At 36.8% G+C, this 14,171-nt stretch overlaps 1 protein-coding gene across 2 annotated transcripts in view; it reads left to right on the forward strand.

The window, feature by feature from the left end:
• The window catches only part of TBC1D19 (TBC1 domain family member 19), a 146,737-nt gene extending 132,981 nt beyond the window's left edge, over positions 1-13,756 (forward strand). For both annotated transcript variants that reach the window (XM_049631874.1, XM_049631875.1), the window contains 4 exons: positions 735-826; positions 7,648-7,763; positions 12,246-12,316; positions 13,342-13,756. In XM_049631874.1, the coding sequence (XP_049487831.1) occupies positions 735-826; positions 7,648-7,763; positions 12,246-12,316; positions 13,342-13,416 (354 nt within the window). In that variant the 3' untranslated portion in view covers positions 13,417-13,756. The remainder of the gene's footprint in view (positions 1-734; positions 827-7,647; positions 7,764-12,245; positions 12,317-13,341) is intronic.
• Positions 13,757-14,171: the final 415 nt, after the last annotated feature.

Raw genomic sequence — 14,171 nt, forward strand, 5'->3', positions numbered from 1 at the left:
AAAGACTTTATTCAGAATTGTCAAGTAATAAACACACTTGAAAAGCCATCTGCTTAAATGGTTACTTCTTGTCCTCTACAAATAATGCCCTTATAAAGGGTAGATTTCAGATACATACACAGATGTATAGTTCAGGCATAATGTGTATATGTCTTTATACTAAGTAACCATTCTTGTTCGATAACTTCCTGATGCAAATTTCAAGCAGTCAGGAGTCCCTTTTCCCCTGGGGATGGATTTCAAAGAAAGTGAAAACAGCAGGAAATACTTTCCTTGTTGGGTGAGGCAGCTAGAAGGGAAAGGACACACGGAGGCATAAAGTAAAGGGTGTGACTATAGTACCAGAGAAATACCTGGAAACTGGAATGGATCCAGAAAAAACTAGTTTGCTGGACCTAAGTGATAATACCGGGCTTACAAAGTAGCATGTTTTCTATAAAATGATGTTTTTCCTTGGACTCTGAGCATTATACACCAGATTATATAGGGAACGTATTGTGTTAAAAAGGAGGCTCCTTGGCATATCTGTAATAGTAAGTATCCATAAATAGGGAAAAATTTATCTTTAAACACAGTATTAGAGATCATTAGTACATTTCCTGTTTTTGACTCTTAGACAATATACAAATATTTATGTTAATCTTTTCCTCATTTCCATTTGAATAATTTATTGGCAGAGTTCATTTTTAAATACTAAAATATATTTTTCTTTTGTGTTTTGTTATTATATCCAGGGTATTGTGTCCCTCTGTCTGCTGTTTGAAACTCTTCTTCAAACTTACCTCCCCCAGCTCTTTTATCATCTACGAGAAATTGGGGCTCAACCGTGAGTACCTTTCTTTCCTAATTGAAGAATAGATTGTTTGACATCAGAAGGTTCTCTTATATCATTGTAAAGCACTTTTAAAGATACAGTAATTCCTCAGAGAAATTAAACTAACAGTTTCTCCAATGAAACAATAATTATCAGTTAGTAAAGTGTAGCTGTACATTGTGCCAAAAGTTTTTGGAAGAATTCCCAAAATCCTGATAAATTTTTATTTGCTGGGATTTTTATGCCTGGTCCAAGAAGCACCAAAATGAACTTATTTCCATTTAGAATGAGAGGTGTTGGCCAAAACTGAGGCAAAAATTTGTGGATACAAATACTACCCAAGAAATGTGATAATAATAAAATTAAGTCAGTTTAGGCTAAATTTATCAGAGAACAACTTATGAAAGCTATATAAATTAAAGTTTGCTGTTTTGTTAAAGGAAACAGATAAATTACCTAGCAATGACTGTGATTTTTTTCATTCCAAAATTTGAAGATTTGTTCATTTACCTCAGTATTAGTTATCAGTGAATATATAGGGTGTCTCTGGACTTCCATATTATTGGTTCTCTTCTCTTTTTGAAATAACAATGTCTAAGGCAACAGAAGTTTCTAAATGATTGATTAATATTTTGTTACTGTCTTCCCCTTCGTGCAACCAGTTTCCACTATTGGGAGGACATATTTGAAAGGTGCATTAACTCTGAGATGGCAAAAGTAGTTAATGGGAAATACAACAGTTTAGTATTTGTCTTCCCCACACTTGAATCCACATCAGGTGGATGGATGGATGGATGGATGGATGGATGGATGGATGGATGAGTGGGTATGTTTAGGAGACAGACCAGGGTTTAAATTCTGTCTACTAAACTGTATAATCCTAATGAAGTTATTGAATTCATCTAAGTTTCATTTTCTTTCTTTAAATCAAGATAATTCAATTTCCTCATCTTTAGAATCAAGAGAATTCCTACCTCATGAAGTTGTTTCAATAGTGAAGGATTTTATATATATTCTTTCTGTAAAGCACCATTGAATTTCAGACATCTTAGATCTTAGAAATGCCATTTATAAAACAACATTTCATATCATCCACTGATAATACTGAGCTTGTACCCTTTCCTTCGTAGCCAGTAAAAAACAGGATTCTGTTAATGTTTAAGATTATAAAACAAGAATGTGCCGGAAATATTTTATATTGTACACAGGTCTCCTTTTTTCTTAAATTTGTAGTAAATTGACCTTTGTTTTTACTCTTGTGGAATGAACATTTGAATATAATGAGGTTTTACCATGATTAAGATGTTTAGTTTACTGCTAGAAACTAAAATCCTAACTTTTTTCTAGCCTATTTATATACTTCAATCATTAAAAGGAACAAATTTATTTCAATGACTCATGATAAACATTAAAATTCTTATGCAGAAGAAAGTATTAAAAATTAATTATCAAGCTAGAAATACATTCTTAAAAGGCTTTTATGAATTGAAGGTTTTTAAATTAGAATTTAATTTTTTAATAGATATAGGACTATTCAAGTTACTGATATCTTCTTGAGTAAGCTTTGGTATTTTGTTCATTTTATCTAAGTTATCGTATTTATGGACATAAAGTTATTTATAATATTCCCTAATTATTCTTAATTAGCCTTTTAATATGTATAGAATCACAGTGACAACACCTCTCTCATTCTCGACATTGATATTTGTATCTTCTCTTTTTTCTTGATTGTTTGGCTAGAGGTTTATTAATTTTATTCTTTGAAAGAAACATGTTTTGGTTTCTTTAATTTTCTCTCTTGTTTTTCTGTCTTAAATTTCATTGATTTATGCTCTTATATTTATTATTTCCTTCCTTATGTTTACTTTAGGCTTATTTTGCACTTGTCTTCTTGTTTAAGGTTGAAGATCATTAGTTTGAGACTTTTCTTCTTTTCTGATATAAGCAATATTGTTATAAATTGCCTTCAAAGCACTGCATTCCCTCCACACAACAAATTTTGATATGTTGTGTTTTCATTTTCATTCAGTTCAAAATGTTTCTTAATTTCTCTTGTCACTTCTTTTTGACCATGGGTTTTATTAGAAGCATGTTGTTTAATTTCTAAACAGTTAATTTCTAAATATTCTAAATATTTCTGTTATTGATTTCTATTTTAATTCTGTTGCAGTTAGATAACATGCTTCATAAGATTTCAGTTTTTTAAAATGTATCGAAGTTTGTAACGTGGCCCAGAATTTGATCTGTCTTGGTGAATATTACAAATACATTTGAAAAGCATTCACGTTCTGCTGTTCCTCAGCAAAATATTCTATGAATGTCAACAAAGTCAAGTGTTTGGTAATGTTCAAGCCTTCTATAAACTTACTAATTTTCTGTCTACTTTTTCTATTAATTTTTGAGAAAGAAATGTTGGTCTCCAATTATAATTGTGAATATGTCTATTTCTTCCTTCATTGGTACACATATTTTACTTCATGTATTAGAGGCTCTGTTTTTAGGAGAACTGATCCCTATATCATTATTGATGTCTTTATTCCTGGCAATACATCTACTACATTTGATAGAGCCGTCGCGGCTTTCTTTCAATTGCAATTTGTGTGGTGTATTCTTTCTGTCCTTTTACTTTTAACATATTGATTATCTATGTCTTTATTTTTTAAATGGCTTTCTTGTCAAAAGTGTAACTGGGGGGCGCCTGGGTGGCGCAGTCGGTTAAGCGTCCGACTTCAGCCAGGTCACGATCTCGCGGTCCGTGAGTTCGAGCCCCGCGTCAGGCTCTGGGCTGATGGCTCGGAGCCTGGAGCCTGTTTCCGATTCTGTGTCTCCCTCTCTCTCTGCCCCTCCCCCGTTCATGCTCTGTCTCTCTCTGTCCCCAAAATAAATAAAAAACGTTGAAAAAAAAAACAATTAAAAAAAAAAAAAAAAGTGTAACTGGGTTTTCCAGTGTGTCAGTTTGTCTTTTTAATTGGTATGTTTGTTCCACTTACATTTAATAATTGATATTATTAGATTATAATATCAATTGATACCATCTGCTATCTTGGCAGACATTTTCAATTTGTCTTTTTTCGTTCTTTTTTCCTTTTTTCCTGCATACTTTTTAATTGAGTATTTTTTAAATAATGCATTAATAATTTTTAATATCTATTACATTTTGAAATGATAATATTTGAGACATACTAAATTAAATAAAATATATTGTTGAGATTTAATTTACCCATTTCTTTTATTTATTTATTTATTTATTTATTAACGTTTATTTATTTTTGAGACAGAGAGAGACAGAGCATGAACAGGGGAGGGGCAGAGAGAGAGGGAGACACAGAATCTGAAACGGGCTCCAGGCTCTGAGCAGTCAGCACAGAGCCGGACGCGGGGCTCGAACTCATGGACCGCGAGATCGTGACCTGAGCCGAAGTCGGCCGCTTAACTTACTGAGCCACCCAGGCGCCCCTACCCATTTCTTTTTACTTCTTTGAATAATGTGGTTGTTAGAAAATCTTAACTTATATGTGTGGCTTTCATTATATTTCTCTTTTTTTTTTTTTTAATATATGAAATTTATTGTCAAATTGGTTTCCATACAACGCCCAGTGCTCATCCCAAAAGATGCCCTCCTCAAGGCCCATCACCTACCCTCCCCTGCCTCCCACCCCCCATCAACCCTCAGTTTGTTCTCAGTTTTTAACAGTCTCTTATGCTTTGGCTCTCTCCCACTCTAACCTCTTTTTATTTTTTTCCTTCCCCTCCCCCATGGGTTTCTGTTAAGTTTCTCGGGATCCACATAAGAATGAAAACATATGGTATCTGTCTTTCTCTGTATGGCTTATTTCACTTAGCATCACACTCTCTAGTTCCATCCATGTTGCTACAAGAGGCCATATTTCATTCTTTCTCACTGCCACGTAGTACTCCATCGTGTATAGAAACCACAACTTCTTTATCCATTCATCAGTTGATGGACATTTAGGCTCTTTCCATAATCTGGCTATTGTTGAGAGTGCTGCTATAAACATTGGGGTACAAGTGCCCCTATGCATCAGTACTCCTGTATCCCTTGGGTAAATTCCTAGCAGTGCTACTGCTGGGTCATAGGGTAGGTCTATTTTTAATTTTTTGAGGAACCTCCACACTGTTTTCCAGAGTGGCTGCACCAGTTTGCTTTCCCACCAACAGTACAAGAGGGTTCTCACGCCAGTCAGAGTGGCCAAAATGAACAAATCAGGAGACTATAGATGCTGGAGAGAATGTGGAGAAATGCGAACCCTCTTAATTGAGTATTTTTTATTCCATTTTATCACTACTGTGGATTATTATTTATACCTTTTTTAAAACATCTTTTTTCATAGATATCTGTCTTAGTTCAGTCTGCTGTAACAAATTACCATAGACTGTGTGGTTCATAAATAACAGAAACTTATTTCCCACAGTTCTGAAAACTAAAAGTCCAAGATCAAGGTGATAGCACGGTTCAGTGAGGACCCTCTTCTTCAGTGAGTTCCAGTGAGGACCCTCTTCTAGGCTGCAGACTATGGACTTCTTATTGGACTTATTCTCCACGTGGTGGAGAGCAGAGAAGAGAAACAGGCTCTCTCACGACTCTTATGAAGGCACTAATCCCAACCATGAGGGCTTCATTTTTTCCAATTACCACCCTAGGGCTCCCCCTTTTTCCTAATACCATCACATTGTGAGGTAGAGTTTCAACATATACATGGCGGGTGGGAGGACACAACCATTCAGTCCATAAGAGTGCTCTGGGGTTTACAATATATACTTAAAAAAATTTGTTTTAATGTTTATTTATTTTTGAGAGAGAGAGAGAGAGAAAGAGAAAGAGTATGAGCAGGGGTGGGACAGAGAGAGAAGGGGACAGAGGATCTGAAGTGGGCTCTGCACTGAAAGCCTGATGCGAGGCTCAAGCTCACAGACCCCGAGATCATGACCTGAGCCAAAGTCAGGTGCTTAATGGACTGAGTCACCCAGGAGCCCCTACAATACCCTACAATATGCATTTTTAATTAATTACCTTCTACCTTCAAATAAACTCCAGCATGGATGGCTTTACTGGTAAATTCTGCCAGACATTTCGGGAAAAATGTTTTTTTCATTAGCCACTATCAAGATCTTTTCTCAGCAGCTTGATTCTGATGTATCTGGGCATGGATTTCTGTGCTTGGGGTTTGCTAAGCTTCTTGAATCTTTAAGCTTGTATCTTTTGCCAAATTTAGGACATTTTCAATCATTATTTCGTCCAGTACTTTTTTCTGTAACATATTTATTCTCCTCCTCTTCTAGAATTCCAGTGACACAAATGTTAAAACTTTTGGTCTTATCCCAAAGGTCCCTGAAACTATTCACTTCATTTTCAATCATTTTTACTCTATGGTTCCGATTAGGCATTTTCTATTGATCTGTATTCAAAATCACTGGCTCTTTTCTCTGTCATTACCATTTTACTGTTGGGTCTATCCAGTGAGGGTTGTTTTCTGTTTTTTGTTATTTTTCAGTTTTGAAGTTTCCATTTGGTTCTTAGGAAAACTCATAGAACTGTGCATTAATAAGGGTAAATTTTACTATCCATAAATTATACCTCAATGAACTTTATTTATAATAAACTAATTCTGTGCTGTACATAGAGGGGGGCACAATGTGTGGTGCTGTTGTTCTATTAAGACACTGACAAATCCAATAAAATGAAACTAGTTGATCTTAATCATTTAGACTTAAAAGACAAATGATCTTTTTTTAATTTAAAATATCTTGTGGCCAAAAATTACTGTGGCATTCATAAGCAGATATTCCTAAAGCCAACCAAAAAGTTTAATTTGTCAATGCTACTCCCTTTGTGTACCTTGGTATATTAGAATAATAGTTATCTAGTATTGAGGAATTTCTGAAAACTTGGGGGTCTTTTTGGTCTTAAGAGAATTAATACATCAAGAAAGGCAATCTTTAGATTCCTTTCTCTTGCTTTAAGAAAGTAGCACAGATATTTATCTATATAATATTGTAACAGCTCCAGCAAAGAGTTTGGCTAACACTTCTCAGGAGCAGTTAAGTGATGGTAAGAATAGATAACACAGAAATGTGAGGGAATAGTTTGTCTCTTAAAGCACCAAAGCTAACGAGTTCATTTCCTGATTTCAGAGATAAATTATTATTGTAACATAACCTACTTATAAATAGTGGGATCTCGTATCTCTTAGGATTTTTTTTTTGTCAAAGTCAATTGAATTCTCCGGTTGTTCCCCTTTAAAATGAAGGGTTTGAAATCAGAAATCTATTTCTAAGGTCCCTTATAACTTCACAACTATTTGCCTTCAAAGACTCCTACTTCTTGTTTTATTTTATTCATCCTATGTAGCCTTTTGACTGAAACGTAGGACTATAACTTATTGAATTGGAAAAGTATGCAGCTGCCAAGCATTTTTCCGGTATTTTGAATAAAAATTCAAATAATCGTGATTCGAATGATTCAAACTGTTAAGGACTGTTGACTAGTAAGATCACCTCATTGATAACTAATTAGTAAAGACCCTGAAAAATAGCACATAGAAGTGAGTTTTCTAAAGGCTGAACTGTAACATAGCAGATATACATATTCCCTCTTGATACGTTGAGACCACTGATTTGAAGACTCATGGCTTCTCACCATTGCACTTTTGCAGCTTTTAAGAGAGCACTTGAGATTTAAATGCTGAGGTGATTTCTAAGACTCACAAAGAAGTTAACTTAACCGTGGAATTGGTTGGCTCTTCTGACATTGTCTGTTTGTAAGAAAAAAACATTCACTGGTAAAATTTATTTTCTTTTTTCTTTGCCTACAGGCTACGCATATCCTTTAAATGGATGGTTCGAGCTTTCTCTGGATATTTAGCTACAGATCAACTCCTGCTTTTGTGGGATAGAATCCTAGGATACAACTCTCTGGAAATTCTTGCTGGTAATAAGTGCTTGTTTGTAAAACACATGCTGTTTCTATAATAAAGCCCCTTTACTTTCTGACATTCACCATCTGTAATTGCAGTTTGAGTCTATAGGTGCCTGTCATTTCTAATTCCTAAACATTTAATAGATTTACCTGCCTTAGAAGACAAGTACTGAAGTTCTGAGATCTAGATACTTCCGTGTAACTGCCCAACACTAGTGTATCCCGAGTCTTTCTTCTTTGCTCCGAGGAAAGTCCATTTCTCCTCCCCTGCTTTTAGTTTAGCCAGGGCTTACTGTCAGCTGCTGTGAGATCAGCACAGCAGAGCGTAGGGATACTTCAGTCCTACTCCTGGCTTCTCTACCTTCACATGTGTTCCGAGCCCCTTCTCAACCACGGCCTAAAATCTAAGCTGACACGGAGCCTCCCTGCGAAGCTGAAATCTCAGCTCTTCTGGACTTGAGTTTGAGTTCTGGACTTGAATGCAAAACCTTTTCCTTTTCGCTAACACCCTCTGACTCCCGGTGGTTGAGTTTCCCCTTTTAGGTATTCTCTTCAGCCAAAAAAGATTTCATCTGTTTTTTCAGGAAGCCACAGATTGATCTCTTATTATAATTAAGCAGGTCTTATAATAGAGATACAAGACAACTGTATGATAATACATAGGGCACAGATTTCTTGTTCATTATATTATTTTGCTTATCTTATACAAAATGATCTCAGTTATTTTAATCATTGGGATTATTAGGAAATTCAAATAAATAGCACAAGGTTTTCACAACAATGGATGGAGAGCAGAAAAGCTGGCAGAGTGCTGGGTCCAACCTTCTCCAGTTGTGTATATTGAATAAATTATCTAACCTGTGTGAGTCTTCATTTCCTTACCTTATATCGATAGCATTATCAAGATCCCGCTCTGGGTAATTGTGGAAACAGTGCTTCATTGAAGAAGTCCCTTTTCTTATAGAAGTTTCTTTAGGTACCATATTAACATATTCTTGAATGCTGAGAGGTCTAGAATAATAGTATGTTAATTCAAAAAGCAAAATTAGAGTAATAATAAAGTGTCGCGAAGAAAAACATCACCCTTGGTGTAATCAGAGATACCACTTAATGGTGCTGCTAACAACTCCCAGTATCCTTCTGTCTCAATTGGATTTTGACCCCGTACAGATAGGCGTGAGGAAAGAAGGGTCTGCCCTCAGCTGTCTTGGCTGAATGGCAGTGATGCATAGACTCTACAGGGAGAGGAATCCTAGAGGGCATCAGGTATGATTCTTTTAGATGTTTCTGACAGGCGGTCCTCACCCTCTGCTTAAACACTTCAGTGTTGGGTCGTCCTTGTCTGACGAGTTAGCCCATCTCACTTCTGGATGACATGACTTGCTAAAATGTACTCCTGTTAAGCCAGGGTTATCGTCATGTTTTTTCTACCCTCGCCTTTCCCCAGAGCCTTCTACTTTCCAGGCTAAGAAGCCTTGTTTTCTGCTACTGTTTCTCAGGCAACAGGATTGTAGACTTTCCAGCAAATAAATCTCCTCTGGGTGTGTCATAAATTTTGAAGAGTGTTGTGTTTAGTTGCTGTTGTTGTTGTTTATCATTTCAAAATATTAGAGCATGTTAAAGAAAGGGGGCTCAGTATAAGAAAGTACTTTCTAATAATTAGGATTTTTCAAAACTAGAATGGGCTTTTTAATGGTCACCTGAAGGTTAAGAGGTTTTCTACTGTGAAAGAAATGTGGAATTGAAAGACCTTTAAGCCCTCTAACAATTTAAATGTTCTCATTCTGGGACTTATCACCCCTCAGCAAACTTATGTGAAAGAGAAATAAATGAATGTTGACTAACGCATTTCCTCGAAGCTAGGCACCCTGCTGGAGCTCAGAACATTAATAAAAACGTTACTGATGGACAGGTAGAAATGCACTCTGCACCGGTTTCCTACTTTCCCTGAACGGTTTTTAAAAAATCAGCAGGGAAGAATTACAGAACATGTAGAAATGGAACTAGACTCCCCTCCCATGAATTCAGATCAAGAGCCAGAGGATGGATAATTTCATGTAGGGGTACCCAAACTCATTGTTATTATTTCAGACATTTGGGGGGATGAATATTTTGGGACCACCTTTTTTGCCCAAGTTAGTTATTATATAGCCTTTAGAAAGTTTTAGTAAATATTACTAATTTAGTAAGTATTACTAAAAATTAATTATGAATTAATGAGGGTCTTTTGAGGAACAGTTTAAAGCAAAGGTGCCTGAATGTTTGTGATAGAGTTGCTTAGAATTAACGAGCATAGCTTAAACGGCCAAAAGGAAATGTTAGAGTCTCTCTACCTCATGTGAAGCATGATTGCAGTTGAAAATATCCCAAAGTGGAGAGCTTTTCTCCTTGGCAAACAGAAGTGTTCTGCGGAAAGGCTGGGCAAATCAAACATGAGGCAGACGCAAAGGAACTTCTGTGATGTGACACCAAGATAAATAAAGGTTATGAGCACATAAGCATTTGGATGCTGAGGTCAATTAGTGGCCTGATCTTTTTTCCCCCCTCTTATCTACCTTTGGAAAAACAATTTCCCGCCATGTAAAACTCTTTCCTGCTACAGCAGAAAGTTTGGCCATCCTGTCAAGCTTTCACCAACTCTGTTGAATTATACACAAAAAAGGAAGTAGCCATCATACTCCTTAGCTTCTCAAATGTCTCCATTGTCAAAATGATTCTAGATATTAGGAAAACTATAGAGAAGTTGCTGGTCGAAAGAAATTATTTTCTTTGATACTCTTATAAACATAGACACTCGGTGACTCTAAAGTTCTTAAGTTTTCTCCTTTTCAGTTAAAAGGTAAAAGTCTTTGTCCCTGATCTCTTGCATCCCTTGTTACAAATTAGATAATCCCATCTGATTTGGCTTTTTAAAGTTTTGTTTTACCACCACCATCTTCCCCCCACCCCCCACCCACCCCGAGAATTTTCCTGCCTAACTAGTCGCAATGCTTTTTTTTGCCAGACTGTCCAAAATCTATTGTACCCTAAAAAATGCCTGTGTTTCCCAGTCTGGTCTTGTTGCTCTGTGCCTCTCTCTGGGAAAATTAAGAGGTCTGGATGTTGACGTCTACTCCCCTGTCAGAGCCCAGGATCATCATAGCATCATCCTTCAGGCCATCTCTGGAAAACCATTCTGAAGGGCAGCAGAGAGGACTCATAGGAAAGCACCCAGATTTTCATGTCAGGGAAGACTCATTACTACTTACCTTCAGTCTAAGTGCTAAGAGTGGTTAGACGCGTAGGCTCCAGAGCCAGAGTTAAGTTCTCACTCCACTGTTTTCTACCTGTGTGGCTTTGAACATGCCATCCAAACTCACTGGGCCCCAGTTTCCACCTTAATACAGTAGGGCTAGCAATGGTTCTTAACTCAGAGTTGGTATGAGAACTGTCAGTAGCATTGTTGTGATTCCCACAGTAAAAATGTGTTTTAAAAAACTATCTATTTGGATTAGCTCTGCCAGAAACTCAGGAGCCAGTCTTTCAAATAATTTTGAAGATTCCTTACCATTTATTTCCTAAGTTTCAAGGACTTGTGGGGTAGAGAATAAACTACCACCACTGCTGATGGAAGAGAAAAAAGGGAGAAGTCAAGAGCCATCCTTAGGCTTGCCATCACCTTGTCAGGGAACCCACCTCTCACATGGGTCCTTTCACTGGCCATGATGATGCACTCCCACATGTGGGGCTTTGTGGCAGATTATGTAAGAAGAAAGATTACACGTTAGCATTACTTTCTTTTCATAGGCATATGCAACGTATGCAAACGTTGCTTTCCACTCCATGTACATTATTGACCTTCAAGGTGTCCTATAATTTTTTTTTTCAAAGTTTCAACTTCTTTTTCCTATAGCCAACGTTAATGTAAATTTCAGGATCAGTCCACAGCAGCTCTCCCCACATACCTATCCACTTATGACACTCTAAGAAAGTCAATGCCGAGTATAAAAGTATAACAAAATATTATAAAAATATTTTTTTAAGAAAACGCTTTATTGCCACATTTCTATCAGGACCTCTTGAGACATATGAAACGTGATCTGATAAACTTGAAAATACAGTCTCCATATAACTTTTCAGAACCCTGTTGCGTTAGTAAAAAACACCTGCATCAAATAAACCTTTAATTGTAAGTAATCATTAGATCTCCGTGCCATTTAAAAACTTGTAATTTAAGTTACAGGCATGAAAGCAATCATTTCTAAAAACGGCTCTTTTAAGACCACTGAATTTTCCTTTTTCCCCAAACTATGGGATTCAGTTTATCTATCCTCCGGGCACTCTGTTCTCCGGAGGAGATCATTTCCCTTCGTCGCAGGACCTAAAGTGCAATGCATGCGTGCAAGTCACGTAAAGCACCAGTTCTGGGCTCTCCTAGGGGGTTGCGGGCATAGCAGTAAATTTGTCGGGCTGATGAGTAGGTCAGCAGTTGAAATAGTGTGCATTCTTTTCCAGTCCTGGCAGCTGCTGTGTTTGCTTTCCGAGCAGTAAACCTGATGGAGGTGACATCACTGGCTGCAGCTGAAGTAAGGATAAGTTTCACTGGGACGGGATGGAAATAGTTCCTGAGAGAGTGCCAGGCTTGGGCACTTCAGTCTCAGATGCATAGGACACACATGACTCATAGCCTCATTTCTTCACTTGGGTAAAGCCTATAAGTTTCGAGCTAAGGAATATTAAGTATTCAAGATTCCTTAATTAGTTGAGAACAATCTTCTTGTGAAGGAGTCACACACAAGATTATATAGGAAACCATTACAACTGTTACGGGAAACCAGACACCCAGTAGTTTTAGTAGAAACTATTGGAGCCCAAGTTGCATTTTCTTATTGCACACGTCCACATATTCTGCTAGAACAAAGAAAATCTAGTCAAGAGAGTTAAAGAGCATGCGTTTGGATGATACAGTAAAGATATGTAGGCGCTTTTTTTTTGTCATTTAAAATAATGAGTTAATCTTTTAATGTTTCTTTTCAATGGTATAATTTATACCTGACACACAGTTCAATTAAATAGCGGCTTACCATATTACTCTATTTGTTTTTTCTCATAGAAATTTAAATGATACCCTTAAAATAGCTGCCGACATTCTTTGCTTAAAGGGAAAAGGATGTTTATGCGTCTTGCAACTGAATAAACATTAGTTCCGTCTCAAAAACGATTTCCTAAAGCCAGATACTCCTTATACTAGTATAACGGGACCAAGATTCATAATGTACGTTTATTTATAGAAGCAAGTTGAAATATTAGACCTCTTATAAACTCATGCTACCTTGTATATTTGAAGAAGGCTCAAGGCAAAAGTCCAGGTTATTTTCTACTGCACGTTTTAGCGTTTTGCACATGTTCTAACATTAAGATATTGAGAAAAGCGAAGGGAGGTCGTAGCTTCAGGACAGGTTTTTAGGACGAATGTGAAGAACTCAGAAAGTGTGTCAAAGCCAGAATTGCATGGCAGTGGTGTTTCTGTTGTGCTGTATTTCATAGGCTTCCTTTTGCCAGTTAGAATACTGACATTAACAATTCTTTTTGTTTTGTTTTTTTGTTCCAGGCAGTTCTTGCTGACCTTTCTACCTTAAAAGTTATGCCTCTTCTTCAAATTTTTCTGTTTGCTACTGTCACCTGATCTCCTTCAAGGTCACTGACAACACATCTAGTTTTTTTCATTAGAAAATAATCATGAACTATGCAAACTCTGCATAAAACCAAAATTAAACTTCGCATATAAGCCAATAAAGATCATGTTCCCTCTTCAGTTAAACCTAAGTCGTTTTTCACTTTTTGAAACAAAGCTCTGCACACCAAATGTTCCACTGCATGCTGCTGATTTTCAAGAGAGAAGCAATAGACATAACTTCTGCTAAACTGAGCATACTATATATATATAATCCTGACTTGTAAAAGGCATGTAATGATATATGCAATAAGAGCTAAAGATACTGCAATAAACTTGAAGAGGTAATGTAGCCTCTGGGACAATTTTCTTCCGTCAGTTTGTAAATTTATCTCTAGATAATGTATCATTTTGTCTTATGAATTGTTCTTCACTCAGAGCCAGGGGTGGAGTAGAATGTGGGAAGATTGGAAAAAGGTAATGGAATTCAAGTGTGCTTTGGTGTCTTTAACACCTTTTGTCCCACCAGTGATCTTCTAGATCCCTTTCCACTTTATTTCTCCCTTAAAAGTCTCTACTGGGGAAGATCAAATAACAGTTGTCTCCATCTGACAATATTTATTCCTCACTTTCCGAAAAAAGAAAATTACGGAGTGATCCCTTCAAACTTCTCAACCTTCCATCTCTTGCCTTGAAGACTTGACCCTGCTGAGGCCTGTTGCCAGGTTCTCCCACTCTGGACGTGCGCAAAGAGGGCATCACGGATT

The sequence above is a fragment of the Panthera uncia genome, chromosome B1 (assembly GCF_023721935.1).
Source record: "Panthera uncia isolate 11264 chromosome B1, Puncia_PCG_1.0, whole genome shotgun sequence".
NCBI classification, from domain to species: Eukaryota; Metazoa; Chordata; class Mammalia; order Carnivora; family Felidae; genus Panthera; species Panthera uncia.